This window comes from Anarhichas minor, unplaced genomic scaffold, assembly GCF_050575085.1.
Source record: "Anarhichas minor isolate MPS153535 unplaced genomic scaffold, ASM5057508v1 ptg000027l, whole genome shotgun sequence".
Classification (NCBI taxonomy): domain Eukaryota; kingdom Metazoa; phylum Chordata; class Actinopteri; order Perciformes; family Anarhichadidae; genus Anarhichas; species Anarhichas minor.
In genome coordinates this window covers 18,056,953-18,073,156 of record NW_027466473.1, presented here as the reverse complement: position 1 = coordinate 18,073,156, position 16,204 = coordinate 18,056,953, and the positions used below count along the sequence as shown (strand labels likewise).

The window sequence follows — 16,204 nt, the reverse complement described above, 5'->3', positions numbered from 1 at the left end:
ACTCGAGCAGGCTTTGGTTGAATGCAGGTAAACAGTCCGTGTGAAGAGCAACAGAGGCCGAATGCATTGTCCGAAATTTAATCTGGGAAACCACTAGCTATTGTCTGACGATGATTTAGCTCCTTATTGGTTTAAAATGTAAACTGGCACTTTTTAAAACAATCTGGTCGTACACATCGTCTCTCAACTCCAACTCTAGTCTCGCATCTCAAGTTGCTAATTGGACTGTAAACCTCGAGGAGTGCACGGAAACGGTTCAGAGTTTGCACGTCTTATAATGTTTTTCTTATTCTTTTAATGTTCAATTAAGATGCTATTGGTGTTCAATAGTGAGCCACAATAACTGTCTGTCTAACTCCAGTCTATCATATCAATCACCTGATCATATGGACAGCTGTTGCACCTCATCAACACAACGGGGTCCTCTTTCATTAGAGAACAAAAAACTGATCCAGCTCCCAAAAAATAAAGGAAACATGTACGGAACGACAGATACCAAGTATAGTGGAAGCACTGGCTTGCAGACAGAGGTTGCACCTGTGATAATTAAAACTGTTGACATCTCATTATTCTAATGGGCATGTATAGAAATGCCAAACACTCTCAGCTACTGTTATTTATCGCTACCGTGGCCTAAATAAGAGAAGACAGACGCTTGCCTAGAATATTTGGCAGGAGCTTCAGAGACAAAGATGAAACATTTTCTGGTTTTATAAGACATTATGATGGCATGTGTTGAAGTGAAGGATATCATCTCATTGTCAAATTACAAATATACTGTATATTACTTAAAATCAATATTTCAGTTAAAAATGCATAAAAATAACAAATGCAGCTCTGAATCAGCTGCCTGAATGTGTCAACCTGGCCTCAGAGTTTATTCTCAGGCCAAAATAATTCAACATTTTCACATTTTTCACAGATAGTTTGCTTTGCTCATGTTGCAGGAAATAAAACTATTATCACATATAATCACTTTCACTATAGACCAGAGAACCGTATGCTGAATGGCCAAAGATTTGTCCTGTTTTTTTCCCATCTCAAACTTTCACTAATACCAATTTAGCTGTTAAGTGCAGGAGGTATAATGTATTGTGGTTCACACATTGACCGAATCCCTCTTTGCCAGGTGTTTCATGCCTTAACAAATAAGCCACAGAACATATATACATTTATATTCATAACTCCAGTAGCTGAGGTTTACATACACTCACAGATTATCTTAAATACCAACGATTCAAGACAGATCTTTCATTGCATCAAGACATGTACAGTACTCTACTCAAAATTCCGTGGGACTCTTAAATATTGTGTATTCCATATGACTAACATATGTAAACTCTTTTCCTATTATCAGATAAATGTATAAACCCTCCACACTAAATCAAATTATACTACTAGATGAATAGACAAGCACAGTATGTTAGGCCTACTTATACTGAAAAAAACAAAACGGCAACAGTGTAGGCTACTCAAATGTCTTACATTTTTAAATGACGTGTTGTCATCCTGCAGTTCCCTGTGTGTCCACTGGGCTTCACAATTGTGCCAGGGACACTTCTCACAACATGATATTCCTAAATTCATCTCTAATTGTTTTGGATGTGTATGAGCTGTCCATTATTGTTTAATCCATGTTGTCATTAATATCCAGGTGACTGTAGAGAAATAAACATTTGAGCATCTTATGTCTTCATTCTACAAGAACACTTTGAATTGTATTGTTACATTTCGTTGAGTTGGTCCACTGGCACCAAATGACTGACGAGAATTGTGTAATGAGTGAATATTATTTGAGATATTACCCCAAATTACTGCTATTTTGATACAATATGTTTTGCTTACAATTGTTTATCCGTAAATGTACCCATATAGTACATTTCAAATGTGTTGGAGTTTTTGTTATAGTTTCCTTGGAGTTATTCCAATCTTCACTATCAATAAAGCTTAATGATTCGTCTCAAATTAGTGACATCTTCACTACAGGCTGTCCTTCTGCTGCTCATCTCAGTGAGAAACTTATTTACAGTAAAAATTGCTCAAATTAAAACGTGGCTGTACATAACAATAAAAAAACATCTTGTGAAGCTAATTTACGGTGTATTCTCCCTTTAATTCCAAGAGCGAAAGAGGTGCACGCTGCGCGCCCCCGCTTAACGTGCACGCAGCCGATGTCCAATACGCGACCGTTAGCTGGGGCGATACGCGGTTCACACGTCTTTGGTGTGACACACGGCCATTGCGACCCGCCAGTCAAACACCCTTCTTAATCAAGAATAAGAAGTTGTCCGACTATGGTAAACAGGTGAGTGAATTTATCAATTCCTATTGTTACTAAAAGTTAAATGTGATATTTGTTGTTTTGTTTCCTTTGAATTTAATTTTGTATTTAAGTATCTGCCATACCAGTTGGTGGCGGTAATACACTAATTCATTGTTTGCCAACCGCCAATAAATCTTGAACAAGAAGAAGAAGAAAGTTAAATGTCTGTAAGCAGTAGTCTGTAAACTATAAAGAACGAGTGTTTAGCTTTGTTTTAAACATTGGGTTTAACTTGCTAACTAGCTAGCTAGCATGCTAACGTAACTGTGGAACCATTGGTTGGTGTACTGTCGAACTTCGAGAGTACACCAACGGCTGTTTTACTCGCCAGTTGGGTTTAATTAGTCAAAATCCGAGATCGCAAATGAGATCCATGTGCGCGCGAAAATCAAACAGCCACGCACCTTTGACGAGCGCTTTTACGTCACTCCGCGAGCAAAATTCACTCTCGCGCGAGCAAAATTCACTCTCGGGCGAGCAGAATTCACTCTCGCGCGAGCAGAATTCACTCTCGAAGCCCGCGAAACTTCAGCCAAATATCCCAGAATGCATTTTGCACCAGTAACAGGAAACAATGGCGGAGGAGAAATCACACAACTGGAAGTTGAAACTTCTAAATACTACTGTTGTTAAGTCACAGAAAGTAATTTTAGGATGTTTTGAGGCGAGAAGTTAGTTGTTTAAGCATCAAATCTGTGGTCGGTTTGTCAAGATTCAGCCGATGTTAAAATCTGCTCTGACGATTGAGATGTGAGGTGTTGCTAGCGGGACCGGTGTTACGGCCCTACTGGTTTCCCTTCTGTGCGTGTTTTGTGTTCCCTTAACAGCTGCAGCGGTTGTCTGCCTCTGTCGCCTGATTCGTCACACATTCACAAACACATTGCTCGAGATCTAAAAGACACATCTCATATCAATTGCAGGGATTACGATTGTATAAGTGAGCACTGCATCACAGCCACGTATGAAGAAATACATAGAAGAAGATACATTTATGCAAAGATCGCAACAACCTGGATTCAAACTCTGTCCAGCAAAACAGTAAAACTCCCTAAGGCGGTCGCGCTACGCACTCCGCCACTCGTGCGTGGTAATTTAACAGACATTCAGTAATTTATTCACCAAGTCATACCTCATCAGTGTCCAGGAAACGTTTTGGTTTAGGCTGAACTGAAACAACTGGTTCCCTGGGGCGTATCTTCGAACACTTACAAACCTTTTTATCAATGCTTTTTCGCGAGGCTTTGCCCATACACCACCGTCACATTTTGACAAAAACAAATGTACTTTTGTGACGGTTATACAGTGACGATCGTACTTTGAAAATACACTAAATAATTGCGAACCCTTGTTTGGTCATGTCACTACTTCAGCTCTCTTAGTTCTTAGAGACTTCTAGCCACTTTGCAGTGTATTTGAATGACATAACCTGACAGGAAGTAAACATAGACCCAAGTTGTTGCCGAGCAGTTCAGTTCAGTTGAAACAGTGGAAGCTAGCTCACTGGCTGTTTCTTTCTTTCAGTATTGATCAAAGGACGAGGATATCAACATACCTCATGTTGCACTTAAACTTAACAGAATTGAATATTCTTTAATGTTTTATTTTTATTTATTTATGATATTTGTGATCCGTTGCACCCCTAATATATATAGAATTGTGTGTGTGGATCAGATCCGGATTGCTGTATGCTTTGCCGACCAGGAAAACGCTACAGAGACCTCAATACTAGCGGCAAGTTTCAAAAAGACTCGCCGAGATCAGGCTGTATTTGACTCTCTGTCTCTTTCTTCCCTCACTATACTATATCTCCTGTCTCTCACTTATTCTCAGACGGGTCAGAGATCGCCGGCTGTCGGTAAATAAGTGAACTGAACTCTTTTCACAGTCTCATGTAACATGTGTGAAGCTATTATATTATACACAAGTCTTTTCTGTCTCTCCTATAAAACAATTGCTGTTTGTCCTTCAGAGGCCACCAGCCGAGGGGATTAGAGCACGTGGCCCCTCCCTCTCCCCACCCGGCTCCCCCTGCCCCCCACCCGTCCGCCGTCGGCACGCGGCCGCCATGCTGCTGCAGCCCCCGCTGCTGCTGGCCCCCCCCCGCTGCTGCTGTGTTTACTTGTATTGTCAGAAGAAGAAGACGAAGAGACAGAGACAGAGAGAGAGTTAGATGAATCAATGACTATTGTACTGAAGTTAAACAACACATTTAATGGGCTTTTATGTGACGTTAACTGATTTAGCGATAACGATTATCCAATTAAAATAAATTGTTAGCTAGCATGCTAATGTTAACTGCCGTAACGGCAAGTAAAACGTCCGTTGGTGGACTGTCAACTACCGTCTCGTCAGTGGCGGTTGGTGGAAAAAAGGTAAGGCCATCCTATCAATTTCAGCTAAATCTATTTGAGGGCGCTGATTGGCTAAATTGTATATATCTTTAAACAGCAATTGGCTAAACTGCTTCATAGACCCGCCTCTTTTGGGCCAAAACGATTTGGCCCCCTTATGCCGTCTCATGTTGTTAGTGTGGTGGAGTCTCTTTTTAAATTGTGTCATACATGTGTAGCTAGCTAACCTTAGCTAACATAGATGCCTCAGCTGCATGTAACGTTAGCCCACAGTGGGGCTAAATGTGGTGGACAGTTTCTAGGTTAATCGGGAGGAGAGTTTGTGTTCTCTAATCAATAATGAAGTCATAAGAAGATTCAAATATATATATATATATATATATAGGAAAACGCTACAGAGACCTCAATACTACAAATACCAGCAGCAAGTTTCAAAAAGACTCGCCGAGATCAGGCTGTATTTGACTCTGTCTCTTTCTATCTCCTGTCTCTCACTTATTCTCAGGCCAATCAGAGACCGCCGGCTCTCGGTAAATAAGTGAACTGAACTCTTTTCACAGTTTCATGTAACATGTGTGAAGCTATTATATTATACACAAGTCTTTTCTGTCTCTCCTATAAAACAATTGCTGTTTGTCCTTCAGAGGCCACCAGCAGAGGGGACACGAGGGAAGTCCCTCTCCACCTCCCCACCCGGCTCCCCCTGCCCCCCACCCGTCCGCCGCCGCTGCAGCCCCCGCTGCTGCTGCCCCGCCACCCCCAAACGTAAGGTGCTTTTTTTACGCAGCCTGGCTCCCAGGCCAGCTCGAAGGCCAGGAACTGCGAATCTCAGATAACCTGTGACACATCTTTCTTTGACAGGTGGAGGAGCAGAGAGCCACATGGGGTAAATTCGTCATTTATCTACAACTATAGTGTATGTGGAAAAGAGGCATCCGAGTCTCCAGTTAACCCGTTTGTACTGCAAGCCCAACATAACGTTGGTGATTGTCCGGTCGAGAGAGAAAGTGTGTGTGTGTGTGTGTGTGTACAGTTTATTAGTTGGTGAATAAATACTACAACTCCTTAAGACCCAAGCCAAGCTCCTTTGTGTAATACACTAGACTGTGGTGTCATTGTAAAATGAACCTCATCAAATCTTCTTTTCCTTTCTCCAGGAGTGGTCGGCTGAGTCGTCGTCAGCGTCCTCGTCGGCGTTGGCGTCGTCGTCGGCACTTACTCCCTCCTGCTCCTCCTGCTGGCCTGGATGATTCGGGAGAGACTCAGTTTGTGAGTAACTTGTTCACTCACAGCAAAATGCAAAATGAGTTTCCTTGAGTTTCAATGTTCAGCTCGTGAGACATCATGAAGGCATAAGTGAACCAGTTATTTCTGTTGTAAGATATTTCTAAATATAATCTAATTTAATTTGCCAAAGGCTCATATTTATTTTGAACTAAATTAGCCCTGTCTAATTGGCTGTTCCAGAGTGACGTAGAACGGCCTGTATTATCTGTACCTGTATTCTTGCTGAGGCTGTGTATGAATTAATGTTTATTGTGGCTTTGAAGGTTTTGACGATGTAGTACATATGTAGTCTATGCATGTAAAGCAAAGGGGGGAGTTAATACCACATAGCTGCCAGACGCAGGTAAACCATGGTTGAAGGTTTGCGTCCCTTTTTCAGACATTAATACATTATTATATTTTACCTTAGACTTGAGATGTGAATGCTTTTTTTGTCAACTTGCCACGAGGTTTACTTTTTCAGATCTGTTGTTACATTTATGACACCACCTTATAGATAGTTCCTCAATTAATAATTTAAAAAAATACCCCCCCCCAACTCAAACACAGAAATTAAAATGAAGGCCTGTACGTGTAAGCTGTTCCTGCTGCTCATTCACAGCTTTTTGTCTAAATGGTCTTCTCTGAACTGTGCCAGTAGCATTTATTTGCGTAGTTTAGTCTAAGAAATGTGATATATATATATATATATATATATATATATAGTACTAAATCGTCATACCAAGACTCATTCAAACACAAATATATATCAATAAACATTACAATAATTAGTCTATTAATATCTCATACTCATTGCCAGGTGAGAAGGCGGCGGCGGCGGCGCAACATTATTACCAACATTATTAAAAATAAATATATAACAAAACTAACTATAGTATTGTGTGGTCTTTGACTGATACACTAATTTGAACACAGGTCCTGCATGATACCCGACAGGAGGATTTAAAACATTATAGCAACTAAGTTCATGAGATATTGCAAAATTCAATTGAGGCAGATGTGATTGGACAATATGGCCAAAAAGGGCTGCACTGGTGAATTATCTTCATTCATTCACACAGTTTTTCTTTTCAGCTGTCACTTGTCTCTTTCACATCTGGCTCCATGGGCTACATTATTATTAGTATTAGTATTCTATCTGACTCATTGTTAAGTCTTGTTAACATTCATTGACATTATCCCTGTGTTGGAATTAAAAAACTATAATATTGTACTGCTGCTGAGGGAAACTGATACTGGTGTGCATGATGCCATCCTCTGGCTGCTGTGGTGAACTGCAGGAGTTAACTCGTGTCAATGTGCAGAGTGGTATTTGTATGTTTTTAGCAGGTTTGTTGCAAATAACAAGCAGTGCATTATTGTGCTATTCGTTTTCTAATCTGATTTGTTTGCAACATAATTAAAGAAAACCACTGCAAACGTCTGTTGCTGAAACATTGTTATCCAAGCTGTGAGTTACAGAAATCCTGTTCAACATTACAACAGTTTTTAGACAGATTTTATTACACGAGGTGACACATTGACGTTAAACATTATTTTGACGTATTTGAAGCGCTACAAGTTTCCACCATTTTACTTACAGACTTATGATTCACCAAAAACTAATAATATGCTTATTCAATCTGTGTGAATATGTATATCTATCTAAATAATTTCTACATTCAAGGAAAGGGGACATGCAGTCAGATGTTTCCTATGTAGTGCAAAACAGGTCATAAATTCCTCATATATTGATCAATGTAAATACATACCTTATTTATTTATGTGGATGTTTTACACTGCAATAACAGCAATATTAAAACTTTAAAATGTACAAATGTCCTGCTGCTCAACAACACTGCCTCTTACTCCATATTTTATTCTTAAACTGTATCATTGATGCTGGATATTTCCAGGTTTGACCTTTATCACAACACATTTTCTCATTTCTGCTCAGGTTTTACCAGGCTTTCAACGGCACTAAATACCGTGGCAATATTCCATGTTTGTTTTTAAATGGCTGATTATACCCCAAAACCTTTTCGTTCAAGACCTTCAAACACAACCAGACACAACTAATGTAAGTGGTTTACATGACTCCTCCGCCACCAAACGGGCCTGGAACAAGTGTATGATGCTCTTGTGGATTTAAGTTTTTTTACATTTGCACTTTATATGAACAAGAAACTCTACATTTTGCCAGGTTAATGTATTTGTTGATGTTTTTCTTTTTGTTCATTATTCTTTTAATGGTATATTCACCTTTGCTTGTAGTGTTACCACTACTGTCGGCCTTGTTAATCCTTCATAATGTTGAACAATAATTTAATCTATAAGTGCGTGGGGGCATTTCTGCTTGGGCATCTCAAAAAGCCTTGGGCAGGCTCTGAAAACATCTCATATTGCACACACAAAATGGAACTTTAAAACTCGCTGGTCAAACCTCAAATGATGATAATAATGATAATATTTGTAGGGATAGTTGGTTGCTTGACCTTTGTACATAGATCCCAACTACAGGAAGCTTTTCCCTGTTTCATTGCTATGCGAGTGCCTCCCTGTATCCACTGAGCTACACAGGGCATAGAGCCAATAACTGGCCTGTTGAATTCAGTGCTCTCCCCACTGAGCTTGTGTCCACAGCAGTAGACTCAGGCGACCTGCCACACCGACCACAGCGTGCCCAGTGTGATGCTGTAGGCCACCACGGCCACCAAGTAAACTCTGAATAGCAGCACGTCCAGCACGTAGCCAACCTGCAGCCACTCCTTGGCAACTTCCCGGCACCTGTCCCTCTTTTCCAGGAAGTGGCGTATCGCTGTCACTTCGTGCAGGATGTTGTCCATGACAGGCGGGTTGGGGTCCCTGGATGGGGGCAGACCCAGTCCGATCAGTCTGCCTTCTCTGTCATGGTGGCTGAGCCTTCGGCCTATCTCACAGGTGTGGTGGAGGGGGCACTGGGCTGCAGGATGGGACAAGGACAGGCTTCATATTGCTTAATGTTGTAGTTTTTCATTGGTCAAACATTGACCTCTAAGTTTTTTGATTAGATTACAAATCTGAATACACTTTTGCTTAATGGCACAAGAGTGAAAACCACTGTTGTAGGCTACTGCACATGCGTTCACCTGCACCTTACCAGTCCCATAGTTGTTGTCCTTGTAGTGCTCCAGGTCGGTGCCCTGGGAGGACAGTGTGGGGCAGAGGCTGTGCTTCTTGTGGATGCAGAAGAGGACCGGAGCTCTTTCCAGCACCAAGTACTTCACCCAGTGGGGCACAGGGGGCTGCAGGTCCTGCTTGTGGACCAGACGCACAATCAGGACGGTTTCTGTCAGGCTGATCACCAGCAGGGCCATGCAGACCACGAAGTACACACCTAGAGCACAGGTAAAATGAGACAAGGTGTTTGATGATTACAGATCACAGATATTCCATAAAAGCAGATAGCAGTAGAATAATGCTCCATACTTTAATGACTGCGTTTCAGTAGGTTGCAGGTTGGAGCCCAGGCTTTTTGGAGATGTTATCTTGAAGTTTGCGTGTGCGTGTTATACTGTTAAAGACCTACGGTAACTTTTGTGGGGATGTGTCCCTGCCTTCCACCTAATTCATGCTGCGATAGTCTCCAGCCCTCCAAAATCCTGAAATCGGTGCTTGAATTTAGCCTGAGTGCACTCTCAGAACTTGTTTTGCCCTCACCAATCTGTCTCTGCATGACTTGCAGAGTACTTTTTTTTTAATTTTCACATTAATTTAGAGGTCAAATTAGATATTTTAAAATCATACGCTGGCATTCCTTGCAGAAATCATGTTCTGAATTCAAACTGCTGATACGCAGTAATACATCCCGGTCACCTATCAGAGGGGTTCCTATGGCAGTGGCAGGCAGAGTGTCAGATACAATGATGAGGAAGACAGAGTAGCCCAGCAGCAAGGTGATCTTGAAGGAAACCCTCTCTCCACTGTCTGGTGGCAGATAGAATCCCACAATGTCCATCACCATCAAGAAGATACTGGGCAGCAGCAGGTTCACAGTGTAGAACAACGGCCGCCGCCGGATCACCACCTGGGAAATGTAGGTTAATGTCAAGTCAAAATGTCTGTTGTAAAAGAAGGCAGGACATGGTTAGCTTAGCAGCATAGCATAAAAAAAACGGGAAAAAGCTAACATGGCTCTGTCCTACGTATGTCGATAATTAACATGTTGTATCTTGTTGGTTTAATCCATACAAACTACACCGTAAAAATACAAATTTAAATAAAATAGTGGATAATGCCACAGATGAATGAGGTTAAATAAAATAAAAACACAGAATATACCTTTGGTTTGGACTTTTATTGGTGATTATTAGTGGTCGGTCAGTGATCCCTGTTGTGATTGGCAGAAGGTGAGGAAGCGAAACAGAGCAGGCGGACCAGAACACAAACGAGCGAAGCAAAACGAGGGTCCGGGTCAAATAAATGTATATGTAAGTGTAGGAAAAACAGTAGAAGTAGGTTAAGTCTCAAACACGCATTTTGCTCTAAATAATTTCAGTTTGTTAGCTTGAACGTTCGTGTTTGTGTGTTTGTTTGTGCGCGCCTGAATTATGTGATCAACGCTGGCTAATTGAAATCTCACAGCAGTTAGCCGCTGAGCTAGCAGGGTAACGATGCTAACTGCTCAGTTAGTATATTTTAAATTTATATAAGTTTAGTCTAGGTTCATTTTAAGTCAGTGACAGTGGACCTGTCGTTGGAGTCAAAGGTCAGAGAGACCCTTCGTTGACCAGAAAAGCTGCGTGGGTCATCTGATGAGTACACCTGTTGGACCTGTTAAGACCGCATGTGTTCTTCACGTTTCAGTTGTTAAACTCTTGCCATTGCCGGGTCATCTGTCAACGCATTTGACCTTTGAGTGTATAATAGTGTTTCCCTGATTTTTTTCTTTTACAAGAGGGGAGCGACGAGAGGAGAGGGCTCCTATACTTATCTTTTTAGAAACTAAGGTTTTATTATTTTTGGCTTCATACCAAGGTTAATTCACACCCCTGTGAGTAAAGCGTATAAACCAGGTCACCGTGACGCATGAAAGCTGTCGATCTCTAAGACAATTGCCAGATTCCATCGCAGAGATATTTACGTTACATATTATTTGGATAGGATTTCCCTTAAAGAAACGTCATAAATGTTTGTTATTTTGTCATTAAAAATGCCATTACATTTAAATACATTAACACTGTTTTACATTGTGGTGATGCATGTTAATTTAAGTTCAATGAAAGTGTATTTCCTAAATCTTGTGACACCTCGTATGTAAGCTAGACAGACATTTCACCTGCTCATTACTGTGCACGAATTAACTGTAGCTATGTATTTAGGCCTCAAGAGCCCTGGTGCTGGCACACATACAGTAGAAACCTTCCAGCAGGGCGTGCTTTGCAAGCGCACAAAAATCTTTGTGTGCTCCTTCATTTTAGGGGAAACACTTAAATATGTTTATATATATATATATATATAATTTGGAAAATTGTTTGTTAAGAAAGAGAAAGAAGACGATCATAATGAATGTCTAGTAACAGCAGACTGGCATGTCTTGAGGTCAGGCCACCTAAAGACAAAACCTTTGATGCAACACCCCACTTTTTTGCCTTGCATATAACACACACACACACACACACACACACATACATCTTAAAATCATTATTTCAAATACTTACATGGAACTTCATCTCAGCATAATAGTCGTCATTGTCAACACTGAAGATCTTGTAGTTGGACAGTATGTGGAGCAGCTCCCACTCTCCTTGGTTCATGAAGACGCTCTTGTCCTCCCTGAGCTCCTCGGGGCTTCGCATCAGGGTGATGTTGATGTCATCAACTACAGATCGAACACAATGTCGGGAGCAGCGTGAAACGGCCATGGCAACAAGTTACCTTTCGCCCTCCACTCTGTTCTCTCAGCGCATGTCACAGCGGGGGAGAGTTCACAGATGCACAGAACAGAGCGGTTGTTTCACTCAAGTCTTAATGAGAAGAGTTGAAGACAGAGGCAGCTGTTGTTGTCTGATGCCGGTGAATGTTTTTCAATAGGCATGCACCGATCAGTGTTTGTATGCCTTACTGTGTGACTGGGATCTTTCTTTATTGTGTCAGGAAACAGCAGGCTTGATTTAAACACTGCTATCCTAACTTTGTAAAACAAGAAAGAAGTACATCGATGTAAATTTACTGAATTGTTATTTTTCATTAAAATAATTAATCAGCAACTTGATTAAAAGAAAGTTGCTGGTGTAAACCTTTTTAATGTGGCAACAAATTGGTCAAAAGTTACACAGGAATTACATTCCAGAATATAAAGTATGTAGCATATAAACTACAAACTAAACGAAAAGTATCTCAACATAGAATTGAATTGAATAGATCGGCCCCATTATCACCCATATCAATCGAGCTATTGTAGTCAGTATGGTCACGATATTGGTGCATCCCTATTTTTCACCATTTTGCCAGAATTAAATCAAAAGTAGCATAATGGCAGATTATTTGTGTCACTGAGAGGGCTGCAGAGGAATGTGGATAATGTGAAGTACCTGTAAATACTCCAAAAATGTTAGAAATCTGAAATACAAGCTCTAGAATGGGGAATGTACTGAGAGCCTATTCTATCATAGTTTTAGTTTGGTAAAGGGTTTTAGTATAAATATTTGCGAAAAGACTGCTATTATATTGTCTATATTGTCTGAAATATTTTTTTCTTAGTAATTGAAAACATTACCCAAGTTGTAATGAGCTGTGATAGTCCTTTAATGCAGGTTTAAGTCATTGATGTAGATATGTTTCTAAAGGAAGTCGGTTCCATTCTGTGCTCATTTTGAAGTTAAAACAAAATAAATGTTCAATCACATCGTAAATGAGGGTGAGAGAAAGTGATGAATGTCTTACTGGTATGTAGCCAGCTCTGGAAGGTGAGGCTGCATTTCTGGACATCAAATGGAAAGTTGTAGATGTTGAGAGTGCAGGCCGTGACCACCTGGATGGGCTTGTAGTTGCGCACCAGTCCGTCATGTGTCACGTAGACGTAAGGTATGTCTGGAGACTTCCCCACATCTACGCTGCAAGTCAGAGACAAACATGTCAACAACAACTTGTTGAGAAGCAAAGACGGATGCTGATGGAATATTAGAAGGAGCAGAAGCGATGGTGTCAACAGAAGCAGTTCTTACAACTCATTGATGAGGATGTCAGGCACCCACACATTAGTAGTAGGTATAGAAACCTGTTTGACTTCATCAAAGTCTTCTGGGTTCCACACCAGGAATTCATCCGTCCATGACTAAAGTATTGTCGACAGGAAGAAGCTAAATTAGTGATGATTTGATATGGATTTTTGCAGGATAGAGTGTAAACACATATAACAATAGTGTTTCAGCAACAGATGTTATATTTAGACTGTAAAGACAGCTGGTTTTGAAGAGGAATAAGAAACACAAATATCGCACAGTTAAAACCTTACAAATTTACAAATGTAATCAGAAATTACACTGAGTTTGCTATTATAATTATAAGACATTAGTTTAATGGATCAAATATTTGATAGTGTAATAATGCAGTAAATAAAAGTAGCTGTGTTCCTGATGTAGCGTCTATGGGGCAACTTACAGTACATGTTGTGATGTTTGGAAATTCTTTTGTCTTACCTGTCTGTACCACACATACGTTGTTAACACCTGGTTCTTCTCATCCTGTAGTGGAATAGAAGACATCAGAGTTTTAGAAAAATCATTTTAAAATTGTATTTGAATACATCAATTTATTTTATATTGTGCTGATTGCATATTTAAAGAACATTTAAATGTAACACCCACACGCCAATCGGATTATTTTTTAATAAAGCTTCAAATGAATAGTTCAAGAATATGCTCTGATGTATTAGAAACACTTAATAGTTGGGATGCATCAATACTAACGTTGGATATTGTGCCGAAATACAGACTCAAATGCTGGATTCCATATTGGTGACAATGGAGCAGATCTATTCAATTCAAGTGTTTGTTTACATACTATATTCATTTTATACTGGAATTTTAATTCCTGTATACATTTTGACCAATTAGTTGCTACATTTATCGTTACAGATTCAACCCCACCATAAAACGCTGATTAATATACCGTACGCCTTTCAAAGACCAGCCGACAGGCCTGAAAAACAACAACCAATTTTTTCCACAGGGACCGTAGGAGGTTAATCCATTCGTTCTGCTGTTTTAATATAAGTGCTACTAATCAAATATAAACCTCTACAGCCTCAATCAGGTTTGTACGTTTGTATGTGTAATGCAAATAATTATGCAGATGGAATATAGAACAATAATTAAAGGAGTCCCGGTATGCACAGTAGATGATATACATAAAACTGCATAGTAGTTCACTGTTGGCAGGTTAGGGTAACATTCAGGAAGTGTGTAACTCACCACATTGAGGATGGAGTAAACCATGAGGTCTATGGCCACTATAGTGGACGTCCTCCAGTCTTTCACTGGTCTCACTCCCTTCTTATAACCCGCATTCAAAAACTCAGATAGCCGCACTAATGTGGCATTGGCAAATCTTCCTGGGCTGCTGCCCAGTTTCTTCACTGAAAACGTATAAAATATTAAATCATGCTATGTGCACTATTGTCAGCGAGAGATATAAGACAACATCTTGGTTTTAATATAATAATGTCAAATTAACTAAAATGTTTCCGTCTTGTAAACTATGATTCGAACAATTTTTCTAATATGTGAGTAATATTTAAGCAATTACCTCTAATATTGCAGTCAGACCACAGAGTCAAAATAATATATATTAATTTATATATATATATAATATATTAACCTTTTCTCAGACATTTAAAGGGCTTATGACTCAAATTTTGCTGGCAAGTAAGAGTTAAGGGACTTTGTCATGATATGCCAACAGTCAAGTATTTGAAAGCATATATTGTAGTAAAACAGAAGCTGCTGTACCTGTGCAGGCTCTCGATGCTCCTTGAATAAGAAGGAAAATGAGTGCAGTCCAGGCTGATGACAGTCTCATGGTGCCAGTTCACCTGTGTTTTCTTCCCCCGCTGTGGAAGTCTGACTGCCGCTCTGATGAAAGGCCACGGGATGCCTCACACCCATATCCTCCATATCCATCCACTTTATCCATAACTTCGTTCGCATCCACTTTCAAAACCTTGTTAGCGTCACTCAGCTCCTGAGGGTGTAGCCATCTGAGCTGACGCCACTCCTCCGTGTTCAATAAAGCACCCGCTCTCAGAGATAAATGGAGCTGAAAGACTGCAGAAATGAAAGCTAGTGACCGGATCGTATGTCACGTCTGAGTGATCATCTAATTAAGTAGTATGCCAACATCAGGCCAGTATGTTATAGTGATTTAGCACAATTAAGAGACTGTTAGGCAAGAGTGTCAACTAACTTACTGACAGCAAAGTTTCAGCGTTTAATGTCCTCTATCACTTAAAACATAGTTTCCTGCCTTACTTTACTTAATGCTGAGATCCCAAATATTGAAGGTTGCCATTATTGAAAGGAAATTATTTGATCAAATGAGATTTAGTTTGCCAGTTGTGTGCTCACCAACAACATTTGAATAAAAGAACTCCACTGACAAATACACAACCTGGCCAAAAGTATGTGGACGCCTGAACATCCCTGCCATATCTGACAGCTGAACATGTATTCTATGGGCATTCATATGCTGCAATAACAGCCTCCCCTCTTTGAGGAAGGCTTTCCACAAGACTTTGGAACCTGGTTGTAGAGAGTTGCTACCACTCAGTTGCTAGAGCATCAGTGAGGTCGGCCGATAAGACCTGATTTGCAGTCAGCTTCTTGTTTATTTGAGTAATGGCAGCAGTTTCCACTCTTGTTTTACTCACTATCAAAGGATACCAGTATGAGGGAATTTGCACTTGTTTATCTAGAGGGTTGTTTTACACCTGACCATGCTTTCTTTGGATTTGTTTGTGCCTGGCTGAATAGCTAATGTACAGAAACATCCCAGAAGAACTGAGAATCATCCCCCCATATACCGTCCATTCCGTCTGTAAAGCTCCGATGCCAAAATTTTCATACAGATGTATTTGGTGGCCTACTTTTTCAGCTTCCCACAGTGCAATTGACATGAACGTGAACACTGCAGCCTCTGAGGGCTCATAGCTGTCTTCCAAAATGTTTATACAGATCGTTTTATCATGACTTGGTGTAAATCAGAAATATGAATAGGCAGGTTTCTG

General features: G+C 40.3%; 1 protein-coding gene across 1 annotated transcript; it reads right to left on the bottom strand.

Annotated features, from left to right (window-relative positions):
- Positions 1-8,591: 8,591 nt before the first annotated feature.
- LOC142960597 (5-hydroxytryptamine receptor 3A-like) lies at positions 8,592-15,000 on the bottom strand. Its single transcript, XM_076102506.1, has 9 exons — positions 14,931-15,000; positions 14,394-14,557; positions 13,620-13,664; positions 13,146-13,255; positions 12,865-13,034; positions 11,640-11,800; positions 9,796-10,006; positions 9,080-9,316; positions 8,592-8,902 (listed from the first exon to the last, which is right to left on the bottom strand). Exons 1-9 carry the CDS (start codon positions 14,998-15,000, stop codon positions 8,592-8,594), a joined length of 1,479 nt encoding a protein of 492 aa, XP_075958621.1.
- Between the last annotated feature and the right edge of the window lie 1,204 nt (positions 15,001-16,204).

Coding starts and splice junctions, on each gene's coding strand:
- LOC142960597 (XM_076102506.1), bottom strand. CDS start 15,000: ATGAGACTGTCATCAGCCTGGACTGCACTCATTTTCCTTCTTATTCAA. Junction 10,007..11,639: donor ATGCTGAGATGAAGTTCCAT/GTAAGTATTTGA, acceptor TACATTTCCCAG/GTGGTGATCCGGCGGCGGCC. Junction 8,903..9,079: donor GGACAACAACTATGGGACTG/GTAAGGTGCAGG, acceptor CCCATCCTGCAG/CCCAGTGCCCCCTCCACCAC.